At 41.7% G+C, this 16,402-nt stretch overlaps 1 protein-coding gene across 2 annotated transcripts in view; it reads right to left on the reverse strand.

Moving 5' to 3' along the window:
- Positions 1-176: 176 nt before the first annotated feature.
- The window catches only part of coq8aa (coenzyme Q8A, genome duplicate a), a 36,301-nt gene continuing 20,075 nt past the window's right edge, over positions 177-16,402 (reverse strand). For both annotated transcript variants that reach the window (XM_048250229.1, XM_048250230.1), the window contains 9 exons: positions 12,314-12,399; positions 11,834-11,974; positions 10,796-10,877; positions 9,866-9,959; positions 8,636-8,777; positions 6,001-6,108; positions 5,760-5,825; positions 2,813-2,899; positions 177-1,967 (listed from right to left, as the gene is read on the reverse strand). In XM_048250229.1, the coding sequence (XP_048106186.1) occupies positions 1,674-1,967; positions 2,813-2,899; positions 5,760-5,825; positions 6,001-6,108; positions 8,636-8,777; positions 9,866-9,959; positions 10,796-10,877; positions 11,834-11,974; positions 12,314-12,399 (1,100 nt within the window). In that variant the 3' untranslated portion in view covers positions 177-1,673. The remainder of the gene's footprint in view (positions 1,968-2,812; positions 2,900-5,759; positions 5,826-6,000; positions 6,109-8,635; positions 8,778-9,865; positions 9,960-10,795; positions 10,878-11,833; positions 11,975-12,313; positions 12,400-16,402) is intronic.

The following is a 16,402-nucleotide window of genomic DNA, read 5'->3' on the forward strand; positions in this document are numbered from 1 at the left end:
ATAACAAATCTTACTCAGTTTCTTCTGAGTTTCTCCGATGTACAAACATTCTAGAACTACCTAATACTGATTAAACTGGCTAAACCAGTTATAACAGACTGGTATGACTTTTTGCACTCTTCCCCTAAATTGTTTGTTAGTATTATCCAAATAATGAACACAATAAAAATAAAACAGTCTTTCAATGCAAAGGTTTAATATCATTCCTCTCAATGCTTTGTAAGAATGACATTGACGCTGTATGAAAATTAAAAACCATTCTTGCCCACAATTTCCTTTTGTGTATTTAAGTCATTATGACCAATACTTGATTTTCTAGGGTGAAATGTCCTAGAACTGCTATAGGCACATTCGCTTTTTTTTTTTTTTTTTTTAAATCTCACCTTAAAAATAAGAGAGGAAAATTCAACAACCAGTTTCGTTTTACCCTTTGTTGTTACATTTCATTACTACTAACAAAGAAGTTACTCATTGGTTACATAAATCAAACACACAAAATCAGCACATTGGTTGCTGATGCTTGGTACAGTAGTGTTTCTCATCACATAACAATTTCATAAAACAAACAAACAAAAAACCTGAAGGAGGTCTATCGTACTCTGGTGAACATGAGGGTATCTTTCACCGGTTGGAGACACAATTGACAACCACGGAATACACATATCTTTGCATATCCGTGCTAAAATATGCAATTAACATCATCAACGAGGGTTGTTTAAAAAAGGAAGTCAGGCCTTGGAAGAAACGATACCCTGACTCCCTCCTGCATCTTTTACCCTTCCCTTTCCAATACTTAGAGAGAAAGCGCAGTAGAGTCCTTTCAGCACAGAAAAAGAGGTTGCATTCACTAAAGCTTAAAAGCGAGAGTGCGCATTTCATGCGGAACTGTGCCGTTGTCTCTCTCCTTCTCTTCCTCCATGGAGAACTTGGCCATTACCCCTACAAACACTTTCTTGTGTGCAGATTTCAGTAAATACGGAAAAAAAAATGGAAAATACTGCCCTTCCCATGATAATACGAGTCAAACAAGCTGCTTTTGCTGTCCTCACAAGATGGGGTTGCCAAACTATGGCAAAAAAAGAAAAAGCTGAAAGAAAAAACAGCTCGAGGTCCATTATGATATGTATGGAGATTCAAACTACTCAAAAGTGTTAAAATATTCCCACACTGCAATTAATCAACTCGGTTACTCTACGTGGACCTTTTCTGTGTAGGCACGTGGATTCCAATTGCAATTTGCAAAACGCTTTCATTACAGCACTTTGTCCAATCCCATTGACAAGGTGTGAAATTTTTGTACTTGTACCACAGAGGATAATACGCTGCTCCCAACCAACGCGCAAAATGCACACACACACACACACACACACACACACACACACACACACACACACAAAAGATAAAACAAAAAAAGATAATGCTTTAGGGAGCACGGGAAAGGAAAGGAAAAGAACAAAAGAAAAACTAAACAAACTAAACAAAATAAACAGAAAAAGAAACAAGAAAGTGCCATCTCTACACATTCAATTCACAACCAACCCTCTTTACGTGGGTCCAACTTCCAACTTCACAGAACGAGTTCCCGAACCAGCCTTCCCTCCTGGGGTGCGATGCGCTCACGCGTCATGGCGATCGCTTGGCTCCGTGGCAACCTTCTCTGTTTCCGCCAGCGGTCACTGGCTTGGTCCCTGCGGGCGCAGGGCCCAGTAGTCGCTGTAGGCCTTGTCGAACATATTCTTGCAGCTCAGCTTGGCGTTGAGGCGCGAGCAGATGAGGAAGGAGCCGCCCATCTTGCGGTGCAGCGAGTAGGTCTCCTCGGGCGGCGGTGTTAGCCGCTGCTTCAGCATGACCGGGATCAAGTTGTGGATGCGCTCGGTGGTGCTCTGAGAGCCGAAGTTGAACGGCTCGTCCGCAGCGAACGCTTCGCCCAGGATCATCACCGCGTCAACATGGGCGTTCTCCATGGACTGAGGGAGAGGGGAGAACACCTCAGATGAGTGGGGGTCTATATGCAACATTGAGTACATACAACACCATTTACTAATTTGGGCTCACTTACAAACTTCTTTGTTTTGATGAAAGCAAAGTTGGAGTCAGTGCCACACAATAATTATTTCAATCAGGGTTCCCACTCTAAGTGAAATGTAAAATTCCATGACTTTTCCTGACAAAAAAAAAGAATTTCCATGACCTACTATATAATGAATGGTACAATATACCGACCAAAGATTTCAGAGCAGCCGCAGAGTGTTCAAGAATCTTTTACTTTTTTTTTTAGAGTGGGAGATGAATTAATGCATAGGCATTGAATAAACAAAGTTTGGCTAACTACAACTACTCAAACAAGCAGTAAAGCTAATAACCAGATATACACCAATTCGGCAGGGAAATATCTGTATTAAAGTATTTTGGCAAATCAATTTTAAACTGCTACAACAAAATTCCCTGAAATTCCATGACTTTGCCCAAGAATGATTAAATTCCCTGACTTTCCATGTCTGGAATAGACTACGACTACGACTACGACTACTACGACTACTACGACTACTACTACTACTACTACTCTTGGTTAACATATATTTGCATACTGTGTGTTTGTTCATTTGAAGTGTGTTAAATTGTTTTGGAGATGATAGGCTCTGTGTGTTGCATCTGTGTGGACATTCCTGTACATAGGAAGTTCCTGACAGAGACATTGGGAGTGTGTGTGTACTGTATGTGTATTTGTGTATTTGTGTGTGTGTGTGTGTGTGTGTGTGTGTGTGTGTGTGTGTTTCTGTGTGTGAGTGGGGACTCGTATGTGGGCTCTCACCTTAGACTCGTAACCTGTCAGGAACTTCATAGCTATGGACTTCTTCAACACGCCCTCTCTGTTCCCATCAGCTGCTGCCTTGATGATCTAAGGCAACAAAACAGCACCATCATGAGAGTGAAATTGGCATCCACTCATTACGCTCACAAAACAACACCAGGCAGACTAGCCTTAAAAGCTTTTTTCAGAGGCCAGACACGATGGATGACAGTGAATCGGTAACGCCTGAAGCATCAGATATCCGGTCAGCTCCACTACCACCAGAGAAAAAGCCGAAGTGTCGGGCGTATCGGTCGGAATCAGTGAAGTTGGAAGTGGAGGTGCCGGGGGTGCGGTCGAACCCCACTTTTTTATCTGGGAGGCCAAGCCAAGATATATGCCGTGATCAACATAATTGTCAAGCGGGATCCAGGAGTGTGCTCCCCTGAGAGAATATTTTGATAAATAGTCCCTTAAGTGATAGATTCTGGTGACTTTTGTGGATATAAATAGACATTAGGGCTGGGATAAACGATTATTTTTTTAACGATTAATCTAGCGATTATTTTTTCAATGCATCGATTAATCTAACGATTCATTTTTTCAGTCCGATTCAATTCGATTAGATTATCTCCCCATTAATTCACTATAATAGCAACTTGTTTAATATATAATAGCAATACATGTTTATTTACATATCTGAATGGAAAAAACATGATTTTTTTAACATTGCAATATTTGTTTATTGCTCTTAAGATTCCAAAATAAGACTACCTTCTTAGTCAGAGGTAGCATTCAATAAAGTTCATTAGTGTCAATTAATTGAGTGCCTGTCATTTTAAGACGTTCGTGTGGGGAATCCTTGCAATTAACATTAACACAGTTAAAAGGCTGCTGATGTGTGGATGCAATTCATAACGTTGTCAGTTCAAATAATGGTTTGAAGGGCCTACTTCTCCTTTGGACAAGCACTTTTGAGTCTTGGAAAACACTTTTCCATTTACATCGGGATTTTGCAAACATTCAATAAAATAAAATAAATAAAATGAGCCCTGCATGATGCAAGCAGCTGCAAGTAAGCATGCTAAACTTGACATCCAAACAGTATTAACGTTAGCTTTGAGATACTGCTTGATTGCATACTGTAACTTAACTTAGTTTAGTCTCCTCAATGTACTATGTTGTGATAAGACCTTAGCAGAGTTTACTTTAACTTTTAATGCAGCAGTTTTTAACAAATTTGCACAGCATGGTCACGATACTAAGCGGATTTAATAGCAATTTAGCCCACTGTTCTATGCAGTGCTTCTGTGTGGCAACAACAATCGTGAATATTTTGTTAAATGCACATGCAGAGGAGCAGTGGGCTCGTTACGAGAGAGAGCGGGCGGGGATAGGAAAGGCTGTGAGTAGAAAGTGCAGCTCAATGAAAACTGAAAAGTTTCCAGATTAGCCAATATTTCTTAATTGAGTTTTATCAAATAAAGAGGCATAGCATTAGGGCAAGGGTGGGCCAACTGTGGCCCGCGGACCGGATCAGGCCCGCCAAGCACTTTCATTCGGCCCAGCGAGCATTTAATTTGGTTATCAGGCTGCTCGGTATTTTTGTCCTGCGATAGAGACAACGTTGGTTAGCTTTACTGCAAACTGCTTTTCACTCTCCTGTTTACAATGTCAATGTCAAAACATCATGTTAAATAGAGATGATAGGCCTACTCTTAGTTATCTCCTTTGCAGCAGATCTAACTTGAACGTTATGCGATCCATTTAATTGGGAACGCGTCTGCGCTCACAAGAGGGATAGAGAGCGGTAGGTTCCAGCTGCCTTGTCATTGTTGATAATTGATATCTCCTTCTTATAAGAAACTTTTAAAAGGAAAGGCAACAGTAGTTTTTGGGGCAGCCGTGGCCCACTGGTTAGCACTCTGGACTTGTAACCGGAGGGTTGCCAGTTCGAGCCCCGACCAGTGGGCCACGGCTGAAGTGCCCTTGAGCAAGGCACCTAACCCCTCACTGCTCCCAGAGCGCCGCTGTTGTTGCAGGCAGCTCACTGCGCCGGGATTTGTGTGTGCTTCACCTCACTGTGTGTTCACTGTGTGCTGTGTGTTTCACTAATTCACGGATTGGGTTAAATGCAGAGACCAAATTTCCCTCACGGGATCAAAAGAGTATATATACTTATACTTAGTTCCCACTACTGACCATTTAAAAACTGTGAGAGGGCACAGTCATAATTACAGCACTAGCCATAGCGGAGCGGGCAGAAGATCATTGAGAAAGGGGGTTGTGCGGCCCGCCGGCCAATTTTCAAAACCCAATGTGGCCCTTGAGCCAAAAAGTTTGCCCACCCCTGCATTAGGGGGTAGTGGTGTGAGCATCTGCACAAGTGAAACTGTTAAACCACTGGAGTAGAAGCAGCAAACAAACTTAAAACAACGAACGAAGCGGATTCTTGCTGCCCATGAAAACAGCATAGAGACTGGCTAGTCTAATCGAAAAAAATGGAAATAACAGATCTTTACATTGACACTAGCATGTTTAAGTTGGGCTAATAATTGTTGTATGTTAAGCTACATAGCCTGCCTCCAGTTTTCCTCAACTTGACTAATTAAGAAGTGATAATAGGACATCAAAATGTCCGGAAAACAAATCATTTTTGTTAAGAGGAAACGCTGCTATATATTCAATTCAATTTTATTTGTAAGGGACAGTGTGCAAATAAAACATATGTAACCATTTGATGCATTGCACCAGAGTTAGCCTTGGGCTAACTTACATCTGCAGTCCCACAGTACAGTACATCTCAATCATGTGTATCTATCTACCCCCTACATACATTATTGATATACAGGTACAGTACTGTTAAGAAACTTTGAGCTAACCCATCAAAACAAACTCCACACATGACCTCAAATATGCATATTCTTCGACATATTAGCTTTTGGGAGAAATATGGAAATAACTTTACCTCAATATATGTGTCAGTGAAACTCTTATCAAAGCCTCTCGTTGCACCAAAGTCCAATAACGCAACCTGGGGATAAAAATATTGGTGTCTAGTTATACTATCTAGTTATACTATTTAACTCATCCACATCCAGTGAGTAAATAATTGGTACAGTTCTGTAAGAGGACACATTTAATTTAAAACTATGTTTACTAAATAAGGTTAGCTAAAATAATCATAACCTGCGTGAACACATCCTTACCCTGTGTGTCTGTGGATCATAGAAGAAGTTCGACCAGTTAGGATCCGTCTGCATATACCTCCACTCAAACAGCTCACGTAGACAGAGGTTCAAGATGTTTTCACAAATCTGCAAGGCAAAGAAAGAAACCGAATAAGAGAAAGAAGACTACAATACTAATGGAATCAATACCCAACTCGACATCAAATCACCACCTCTTCCTGCTCCTTGTAGATCAATACCTTTATTTCACCACTAGATGGCGGACACTACCTCAAAAATGCATTGCCTGCAACTCATGTGCTAAACACTGGCATCACAATCAACCTCTTCACATGACATGTAAGTATGCACAGATATATCAGACATACAAGCAAGAGGTGTGGCGTGATGGGGTGGAATCCTTAGAGGAAATCTGAGCCTATATCAAAATCTCCCTGGCCCTGTTCAGCGGTGTTAAAGTCTGTAGAAGTTCCCAGATCTGGCTCCAGCTGTCTCTTTGCAACAGAGGTGACAGGGGCATAGGGTATGTGTGTGTGTGTGTGTAAATGAATGAGTGTGTGTTTGGGTGGTGTGTGTGTGTGTGTGTGTGCCGAGGGCATGAGGAGTGTATGTAGCTGCTTGGTGTTGACTTTGAGGTCCACCAGTGGGAGCTAGAAGAGCCAGGAACATTCTGAGAGCATGCAGAATGAGGAAATACTGTGTGTACGTGTGTGTTTGTGTGCATGCATGTGTGTGTGTATTTGTGTGCATTAGAGCCCGACCGATAAAGGATTTTGAAGGCCGATACCGATACAAATATTTGTTGATTTAAAAATCCGATATTCCGATATATCGGCCGATTTTTTTTTTCAGAAACGCGCAACAAAACATTAACAGATTTCCCTACCATTAGTTATTTGTAGTTATTTATGAGTATTGACTAAAATAATATGATAATACATTTAAAAAACAAAGTTGTTTATTTTTCAATAATATTGTCACAGAGGAACATCAAAATATATTAAAGTTCTGATAAATAAAATGTATAAAAATAGAAACTTAAGATATGAAACTTAGTCTTTTGAACAAAAACACAATAACAACAACAACCAAATCAAAGTTACCAGTGTTAAAAAACTTAGTAAGCTTCATAAATATAATTTTGAACTAAGACTTAATAATTACAAAAAATAATGATGACATTATTATTATCATCATTTGTATTATCATTAAACAAGATAAAGGTCACTCTTAAATGTTTGAGTGTGCGTGTGTAATAATTAGTCCCTATTGCCTTATAAGCTGCCTTATAATTACAATGTCAGTTTGCTTATCCCTTTTCCTGCACTTTTAAAATTATTTCCATCAAGCTACATCAAACCATTTTCAATCATCAGTTGCTGCCTGCCTTCTAAAAACCTACTATTTAGTGATCTAAATCCATTATGTAACTCGTTAATGCTGCGGCTGAACGACAGTCTGAAACGCACACTTGGCGTCATTGGATTTCACACACGTGTAAAAGAAAAGCTAACTTTTATGCACAAGCTACGTTTGATACTTTTTGTCTGTCTAAATGTTCACTCATCGCACGTCTAACTTACATTTTACAATGCAGGGACTGTAACTACAGATATACTAGTTATAAATCATTACTTTATTTAGGCAGAATAAGTTCGTTGTGGTTTCCAAGCTCATTAATGTTAAAGTTAGCGGTCCCACTGATATTCATGGCATCAGCTAGCTTTGTGGTTAGCTATGAGCCCTAATTTAGCAATGGATAACGTCATACTGCAAATTGTAAAACATACGCTTTCAAAATAACAGGCCGGGGAGAGATGATACGTCTCACTAAAATAACTGTCACGCTATTAAAGAACTACATCTTCAGTCACATTGTCAAAAGTTAAAAGGACAGACAGTCAACTACACTGTTATAACGTAACGTACAGTAATTACTAGCTAATTCCGCTTCACTCTCGGCTTATTTAACAGCAGCAAAACTGGACATTGTTTTCACGAATTTTGTCATGCTTATTTGAGTTAAGAGAACTGATGGGAATGTTCTTTTAATTGTTATTTCAAGCAATGTATGTCTCGTGACCAAATCACCATGAACACACTTCACTGATGATCTCACTCGTGGATAACTGGTTCTCTCTGCCCGACTCTCTTCTACCTAATGTGACTATTTATTCCATGAATTGTAAAAGAAAACACATTTTTACAGCTGTATTCTCCATAAAGAGTAAAGTAAATTATGTACTTATTTCCGGAATTGACGTCCCTTCCTGGACTCGTCTGAGGCTGGTCTAATGGGTCTGAGGTCTTTCAATGACTTAACCCCTACTGGAGACTCTGGCTGGATCAGCAGGTTGCAGGATGTGTGGCGCGTTATACACGAGTGTTGCCAGCAGGGACGGTGTAGAGTGCCCTCTGGTGGACAAACTATACAACGCCAACACTCATGACATGGTTGAAGGGTGTTTCGTCCGTTTTTATTTTATTTTTAAAATATTCATTTATCGGCCATTATAAATGCCGACAGTTTGGAAAATGCCTAATATCGGCCCGCCGATAAATTGGTCGGGCTCTAGTGTGCATGAGTGTGTGTGTCTGTTTTTGTGTGCATGAATGTGTGTGTGTGTGTGTGTGTGTGTGTGTGTGTGTGTACCTCGTCCTTGAGGTCCTGATGGAGGTCCTCAGCCTTGTCAAGAGGGAAGCCGGGGACCAGCTCTGTGGTGAGCACAAGTCGACCGCTTAGCTCGTCCACCACGTCTGGCACGTAGAAGAAGGGGTGATCCTTCAGCAGCTCCCTGCAAACCAAACACACGTCACACATACACGGGCGCACACACACAGGCACAAATACATGTGCACACACACACACACACACACACACACCACACTCTGAGTCAGAAAACCACAGGAAAATTGGCAGCCCAACCACATTTTTTTCTTTTAAAAGAGGGAACTGACAAAGTTTGAAGTGTCTTTCCAGACACTTTTTTTTTTGACGCTAGTGTTGAAAAATGTGCTGTATTTAATCAAGGACGTGCTCCTTTCCCGCATGTGTGAGCATATCTACACAAACACAGACAGCCACACTGCTCTTCTTAGTTGGGTGAAATATGTGACTGTACACCATCATTTCAAAGTATTGCGGAAAACTGCCGTCTTATTGAAACCCATTAAGAATCCTATGCTGATCTGTATAACATGTACTACAAACAAGCTCAATTAGCTTTGGGTCTCAGACGACATGTTGAGTGACATCCATGCTAGCCTGCTGCATGTAACTGAAGCACCATGCTCTGAACCCAGAATCCCTCAGTCCTCCTGTCATTACAGGGTACGGAGCCGTGGCACTGCCACCCTAAACTCGAGAGTGTGTGTGTGTGTGTGTGTGTGTGTTTGGTATAGACTTGGGCAGGTGGGTAAGGAAGGGCACACCGACCTCTATCCACACACGTGTGTGTGTGTTTTCAGTTGGGCTATATTAAAGGAGGCGCGGTACAAATGGTTTGTGCCTTCATACCTACTGGGCGAAACTCAACACCGGCACTGGGGCTATTCTTGGTCCTCAGTAGCAGGCTCTCCAAGCAGTCGTTGGGAGAGGGATCTGTGATTCCATAATTGCTAGATCATAGTTCTTGTTGTGGAGTTTATTTTTAACTTTCAATGATAGGCTATTTAGTTTTTAAGCTTAAAAACAGTATTTGGAAGGGACCTACAGCCAGACCACATCAACATCCTGAACCAGTGTGTGTCAATGGCATCAAACAGATAAAATATGGGAAAAGCTCGTTTTGAGTATGTGTTTGAGCAGACATCATCTTATACAGTATGAGAGAGAGAGAGAGAGATGATGAGAGAAAGTTTCATCGTCTCGTTTGTGACTCACTTGAATTTTTTGGCACATTTGGCCTCCCTTATGTAATCGCACTCCAGGGCCAGCTCACGTCTCATAACATCGATCAAGTGCTCCGGGAACAAACCTACTCCAACCACACACACACACACAAAGTGTTAAAAAAGAAATAAGTAACAACATAGAGAAATAGAACATAAGCCGCAAGTGATGATTAACAGGGTCCAAATAGTATTGCAGTTGTTGCAACCACACAGGAGCAGTCTAGCCTGACAGTCAGAATTTTAATCTCATACTGCTCCATTTGGACGTGATTTTGGGGCGTGTTTCAACCGACATGGGGAAAAATGCCTTTGCACTCAATTAGATAGACCTAACCAACCAATCAGAGCAACAAAATAACCTATCGTGAATCCTGAACCAAAACCTCCTTCTTCTCGCTGTTCTGGCATGGTTTTATTTCAGTTAGCCTAAAAGCTGGTTTGATTTGCATTGAGAGATGATTTTATGGAAAGTACCCCATGCCAATCTCTAGGTATGGTGAAGGGTATGTGATGATGTGGAGCTATTTTAATTCCAAAGGCCAAGGGAACTTTATCAGAATGTATAGTATCCTGGATCCATGAAATAACTGGCCTTTTAAAAAAATAAATAAATAAATAAAAAAAAAAAAAAATAAATAAAAAATCTGCCTGCCTCTATGGGAATTTAACACGTACGCCCCCTGTATTTTAAGGAAGAACATTTATTTATTTACGATACATTGTTAATTCGCAAAGAAAATTGGTGTCCTTAAAGGTTGGATTATTCCTCATTTTTTAAATTAAGGCATTTAGATACATTTCCAAAAGATAATTTTGTATTCCTCTTTTTTGGTCACCTTTAGATCTTTAGCATGGGGGTGTAAACTTATGCAGAACCACTGTAGCTATAACACGTGTCGTGTGTATCAGAGACAATCACCTTCAGGTAGAGCGTTGCTCATACTCAGAACAGTCATCAGGTTATTCACATCACTGTTGATGCTCTGTGCCACCCCGGGGTACTAACAAAACAACAGAGGAGAACGGAACATAACATTTATTTAATTTAAAGAGTACAAGCTAGAACATAACATTTATTTACCTCAAAGAGTACAAGCTAGAACATAACATTTATTTACTTTAAAGACTAGCATGTCTCAGCACGTCACCACCATATGATACATCTCTGTAGTATATACTACTCTGTTGTATTGTTCTATGGTTAGGATACTCACAGAAGCAACAGTGGAGCAGATAAGGGTGTTACACACCCAGAAACATGCTGAGACTTGACTATAAGGAAGTCTGTTTATTGGTGTGATGGAAGCTAAGCACAAATCAGCAGTGCAACACTTGGAGCCGTTACGGAGTTAAAAGAACGCGAGGACGACAGACCATGGAGAACGCCGCCCCAAGTTTAAATGTTAGCAGTATAACCTACAGCTGTGGTATGCCAGCAAGAAATATAAGAGATATATAAGAAATATTACATTTTCAACCACTTACATTGACGTTTTAACTCTGGTGGAGATGATACATAGTTAAGCATTCGTGGAGCCAGTTGTACCATGAGTGTACTTGGCAACAGTCCATTCAGTTAATTTGATTCTTAACAGTTCACGTATAACATATCTGTTTGGCACAGTCATATCAGATACTGAGCAACTGCAGCCTTCGAGTCTTTATACTTAAGAGATTCAAGATTACTTCATTACATCTCATTATACATATAAGAGTAAACATTTTGAGTTACAAGATTGGCAAGAGATAAAGGTGCTATGAGCTAAGTTTAAAACATTCAAGAATGACCTAGAAATAGCACCAGAACGTCTGGCAGCCTCTCTTGTAATAGCACTTTGTTCCTGTGTGGCGCTGCGTTAACTACTTGTGTTGTGGAGAACGTGATGACGTGTTTAAGACTAGTACTACACATCGGCCCTTTAATTGTGAGCTCAGGAGACACACACGCTCGCCTCACCTGGATCTTCATGGCCACCTCTCGGCCGTCCTTCAGCCTGGCTAAATGCACTTGGCCAATGGAGGCCGCGGCGAAGGGCCGATCTTCAAATGACTCCAGCTTGTCCCTCCAGTTGGGCCCAAGGTCGCTGTTCAGGGCTTTCTGCCAGAGACAGGGACAGAAAAGAGCTTTGACTCGATTTGACTAAACACTGGTCACTGGGCTAGTCACCTGCTTTATAATAAGTCAAATGACCTCAGGCCGGCACCTGGTAGAAAGGTCTACTCTATCAGATTTAGGTCATGAATTTATTTAGCCGATGATTTGCTGTGATTGGTCAGTATGCAGGGATCCTGTTTGGATGTTGGTTGGATGTAAATCACTCAAGACCTCTTCATTGTGACTAATCGCACCACGTCCATCGGGGAATCACAGGCTTACCCAACAGTCATAGCATTTCACAGTTATGACCCCACAGCCAAGATTAACAGCAGGTCTTACCGTCATTTGTTTGATGGGCATGAAGTCAGCACTCTGGCGAACGCGCTCGAAGATCTTAGCCAGCTGTGGGTTTATGAAGGCATCATCTGAAAATAAGCAGACATAACAGGCAATGGAACAGTCGGTTCAGCCATCGAGAGAGATCGACCTTATTCTTGTGCGATGAATGATCCAACAATCAACAATAAGATGGATATCGTAACACCCCCAATTATCACCACTTTTGTTCGGAAATTCTAAAACAACGATGTTTAACACTTCAAAATAATATTTGCTAAATTAAACTTACATTTTTCAGTAGCCATAGGTGTGTAGATTTGAGCAAAATCTGGTTTGGTTCTTAACGGGAGCATTTACTGCCTGAAATATCCCATTTTGTTTACCACACACTGAGTTATAGTGCTGGCCTGATGGGTCGCCTATTTACACCGTTTCTACGGCACATGAACGGTTATACCGAGAATTCTCGTCATGAAATTAAAATTCCACTGGAGCTCCAAGCGGTTGTGTACACGCAGCCTTACAACACTGTTCTCTTCGAGTCACAGCTCTTCGAGTCACGGTAAAATGTAATTTTTGGTACATAGCTAATTTAGATACACCTATGGTGTGGGTGGTTGCGTTTCTTTAGGAGTCTGCTGTCTTGGTTTGTATAGAAATGCATATTAAGTGACACATGCACGCAAGACGGTGGAAATACGGGACCGACGGTAATAGGGGGAGTTCCGATACAAACTGCAATTCTAGGGCAATACTTTGGACAATGGTAGTGATGGCAACAGTAAATAAATAAATAGTTGCACCTGACCGATACTACTCTTTGGCATTAAACATTAGTTTCAAAAGGAAGCATTACCATTAACACATATATTCTGATAGAGAAAACAAGAAAACTGCCTTTATGAAACACACCATCATGTTATGTAACTGTAAGCATAATAGCTGTAGCTTCCCAAAAAATCCGCTAGGGGCATTCACCATTCCTAAGGCCCAGCTTGATATGACTGACCGTTTACAAACAACTGTGACCTCTGCTATGTAAAGTCGAGCTGCCCTCTGCACACAATGCATGTTATGATCTAAGCATGTTGACACAACCGCAGCAGATGCAGGTGTTGCTGGAAGGAAAAGTGTGGGGCTGCTCTTGAAAGCACACATACAGTCCAAACACAGCTCGTCATGAGGGTGGCCATACTACAGGACTGCAGCCTGCATGTGTGGCCTTAGTGTTACAGACTGTTTTCACACACACACACACACACACAGAGTTCTTGTTGTCAATTGTTTCAGTAGCAATGATAAGAAGCCTCTGTACACATTATTTGCATGAATTAAGTCCATCCCACAGAGTACTTCAAAGTGTCTGCTGAAATAATGACCTTGAAGGTTTCGCTTGTACCAAAATCTTTTAACTGCTGTTTTGACTGCATACAGTGTAACATCATGGACTTTATCTTCTAATGAGACTGAATCCATGACCTTGATCTACTGCTGGACGAAAGGCCTTTGCCAGAAGTCCTGTGTACCCTCACAAATGGCACCCGTCTGTCCATACACACCAAACACAGCTCTTTTGTTTTTCTCTTGTGTGTACGTGTTTGGTGGCCACTCACGGTTGCTACATCTCAGCGGGAGAAGGTCACAGTCCTTGCATGGCTGAGGGCTTATTTTGATACCTCCTCCCCCCCAACCCCTTAGCTGTTGCTGTCCCTCAGCATGTAAGCCTGGGCTCCAGCCCCTCACACACACACACACACACACACACACCACCAACAGGACAATGTTGGAAGTGTGCCAAAGGGGACCTGGCCATTTTGCACAGAGGCGCCTGGTGTTTTGCTGGTAGACGTACACGCTGGATGCAGGAAGTGGACTGTGTACACCCCCACATTCACACAAGACATTGATGTGGTAGAATTGCTTTACCATTTTAACACCATCATTATCTTGTGCAATATATTTTAATAGTATCATATTGTGACAGGATTTCAACGTGTACAGTAATGGCTCCTGCAGACTGCCTGCGTGGCGTGAGCGTGGCGTTAGCGTGGCATGTCAGTTCCGTGGCGGCTGCGTGGCGCTTTCTATGTCTTCCGTGTCTGACGCTGCGCTGCGGCGGCCCCTCTGTCTATTAAAACATCTCTTCACTTTCCCTTTTGAATGGAAACGCTTCCAACGCGCTTGCGTGTCGCGTGAAAAATAGGCGTGGGACCTCTTTCTAGCATACGCGCTTTTTCGGCGTGGCTTGAGTCGCGCCTGAGACGTGCGTGCCACGTGGGCAGTGTGCAAGCTCTAAGCTGTTAACATGGGAGCCGAAATAAAAACGGACACGCCACGCAGCTGACACACTCACGCCACGCAGGCAGTCTGCAGGAGCCCTAAGAATCTACATGTGCATAACAAGTACAAAGTGCCATGTGTTGTTTATGTATGTGCATTGTAATGACTAGACTTAATATGAAGTGCAACCTAGTGAACCATGACCTAAGTGAGACAACAGGGAGAAGACTCACTAGTACCTTTCTCACATTGAGACAACAGGGAGAAGACTCACTAGTACCTCTCTCACATCGAGACAACAGGGAGAAGACTCACTAGTACCTCTCTCACATCGAGACAACAGGGAGAAGACTCACTAGTACCTCTCTCACATCGAGACAACAGGGAGAAGACTCACTAGCATCTCTCTCTCACATTCCAGTCCACCCAGTCCCAGGGTCAATGTCAGGGGCAAGACAATGTCAGTGTCTATTTGTGGCGGCCCACCACAATATCAACATTGACCACCACACAATGATTTTCCTGGTTGTACTAAATTGTGCTTATATCTGGTTAGAATCATAACCGCGCTGCACTAATTTGGTAAAAACTGTTGCATTCGAGTTAATTCTGCAAACCTACCACCACAAATAGAATTCAATTCTGTGGGAAACACTGCATGTCAATGTCGGTCAAGATCGTATCAACTTCACAGCAGCAAATGAGTTAAGAGGTATGGGATAAAATTTCTTGAATGACGACCTGACAAGCAGGGAACGCAAACTAAATTCAAGTGTGCCAGTCAAGAATCCGGACGATAAGCTTACACAGCTTTTTTTTACTAAAGCTTTGCCCTGATCTCTGTCTGCCATCTTTTACTCAGTATGATTTGCTTTCTAAGTAATTTACTAACTAGCACTGCTCACTGAAGGGCTCACTAAATCAGCCCCTCACTCTTGGCCAAAACAGTCACCACTGATGCTGACTTATGACACTGTCAATGACAACACATAGGGAACATACATGGATGACTACATTCAAGGTTGCCAGCCAAGAGATGTTTTTTTTTAGTAAGACAGTCATGTCTTGATCTCTCTCTCTTTCTCAGAACTGTGTCATGACCTATGACTAGGCTAACACAAGGTCCATAGTGAGTGACCATAAATAATGAGGGACAGGCCCTAGGGTCCATGATAACAGACTTCACCATGAGAACTAGGCTAAGAGTGAATAAAGTGAAAAGATTATATGCGAGACTCAATTTTAATCCAATAAATATTTTTGTCAAATCCTGCGTATTCCGGTGTTTGTACGCTCCAAAAAACTTCTGGAAAATTCCATAGTCACAAAGAATTTTAAGGCTAAAAGTAGCTCCTAACTGTCAAATTAAGAATCGTTGAATTGAGATAAATAATGGGACAGCTTAGAAGTCGTTGAGAGGACTCCTACCTTACTAGGGCCCATTTACAAACTGTTTTTTGTGCCATTTCACGTCGCAATGTTTTGAAATGCACATGCGGCTACAGGAGCTCTCAATCGCGAGAGAACAATTGTGCATTGTATTCCTACCTAAGGGATGCAATAATGCCACCAAGGTATGCATCCACTTATTTAACACTGTTTAATCCCTGATAACACTATAAACACTTAAAGGAACAGGCCAATTTTTAGGATATTATTTGCCATATACCCCAGAGTTAGGTAGGAGGATACATGCCCTTCTTTTCTCTGTGCCGGCAATTACTAGCTAGTTCACTGGCTCACTATTACTTGCTAATTCACTGGAAGTGGGTTATTCCAGTCAGGCTATAGCTCCATAGGCTAACTGGT

Source organism: Alosa alosa, chromosome 8 (assembly GCF_017589495.1).
Source record: "Alosa alosa isolate M-15738 ecotype Scorff River chromosome 8, AALO_Geno_1.1, whole genome shotgun sequence".
Taxonomy (NCBI): domain Eukaryota; kingdom Metazoa; phylum Chordata; class Actinopteri; order Clupeiformes; family Clupeidae; genus Alosa; species Alosa alosa.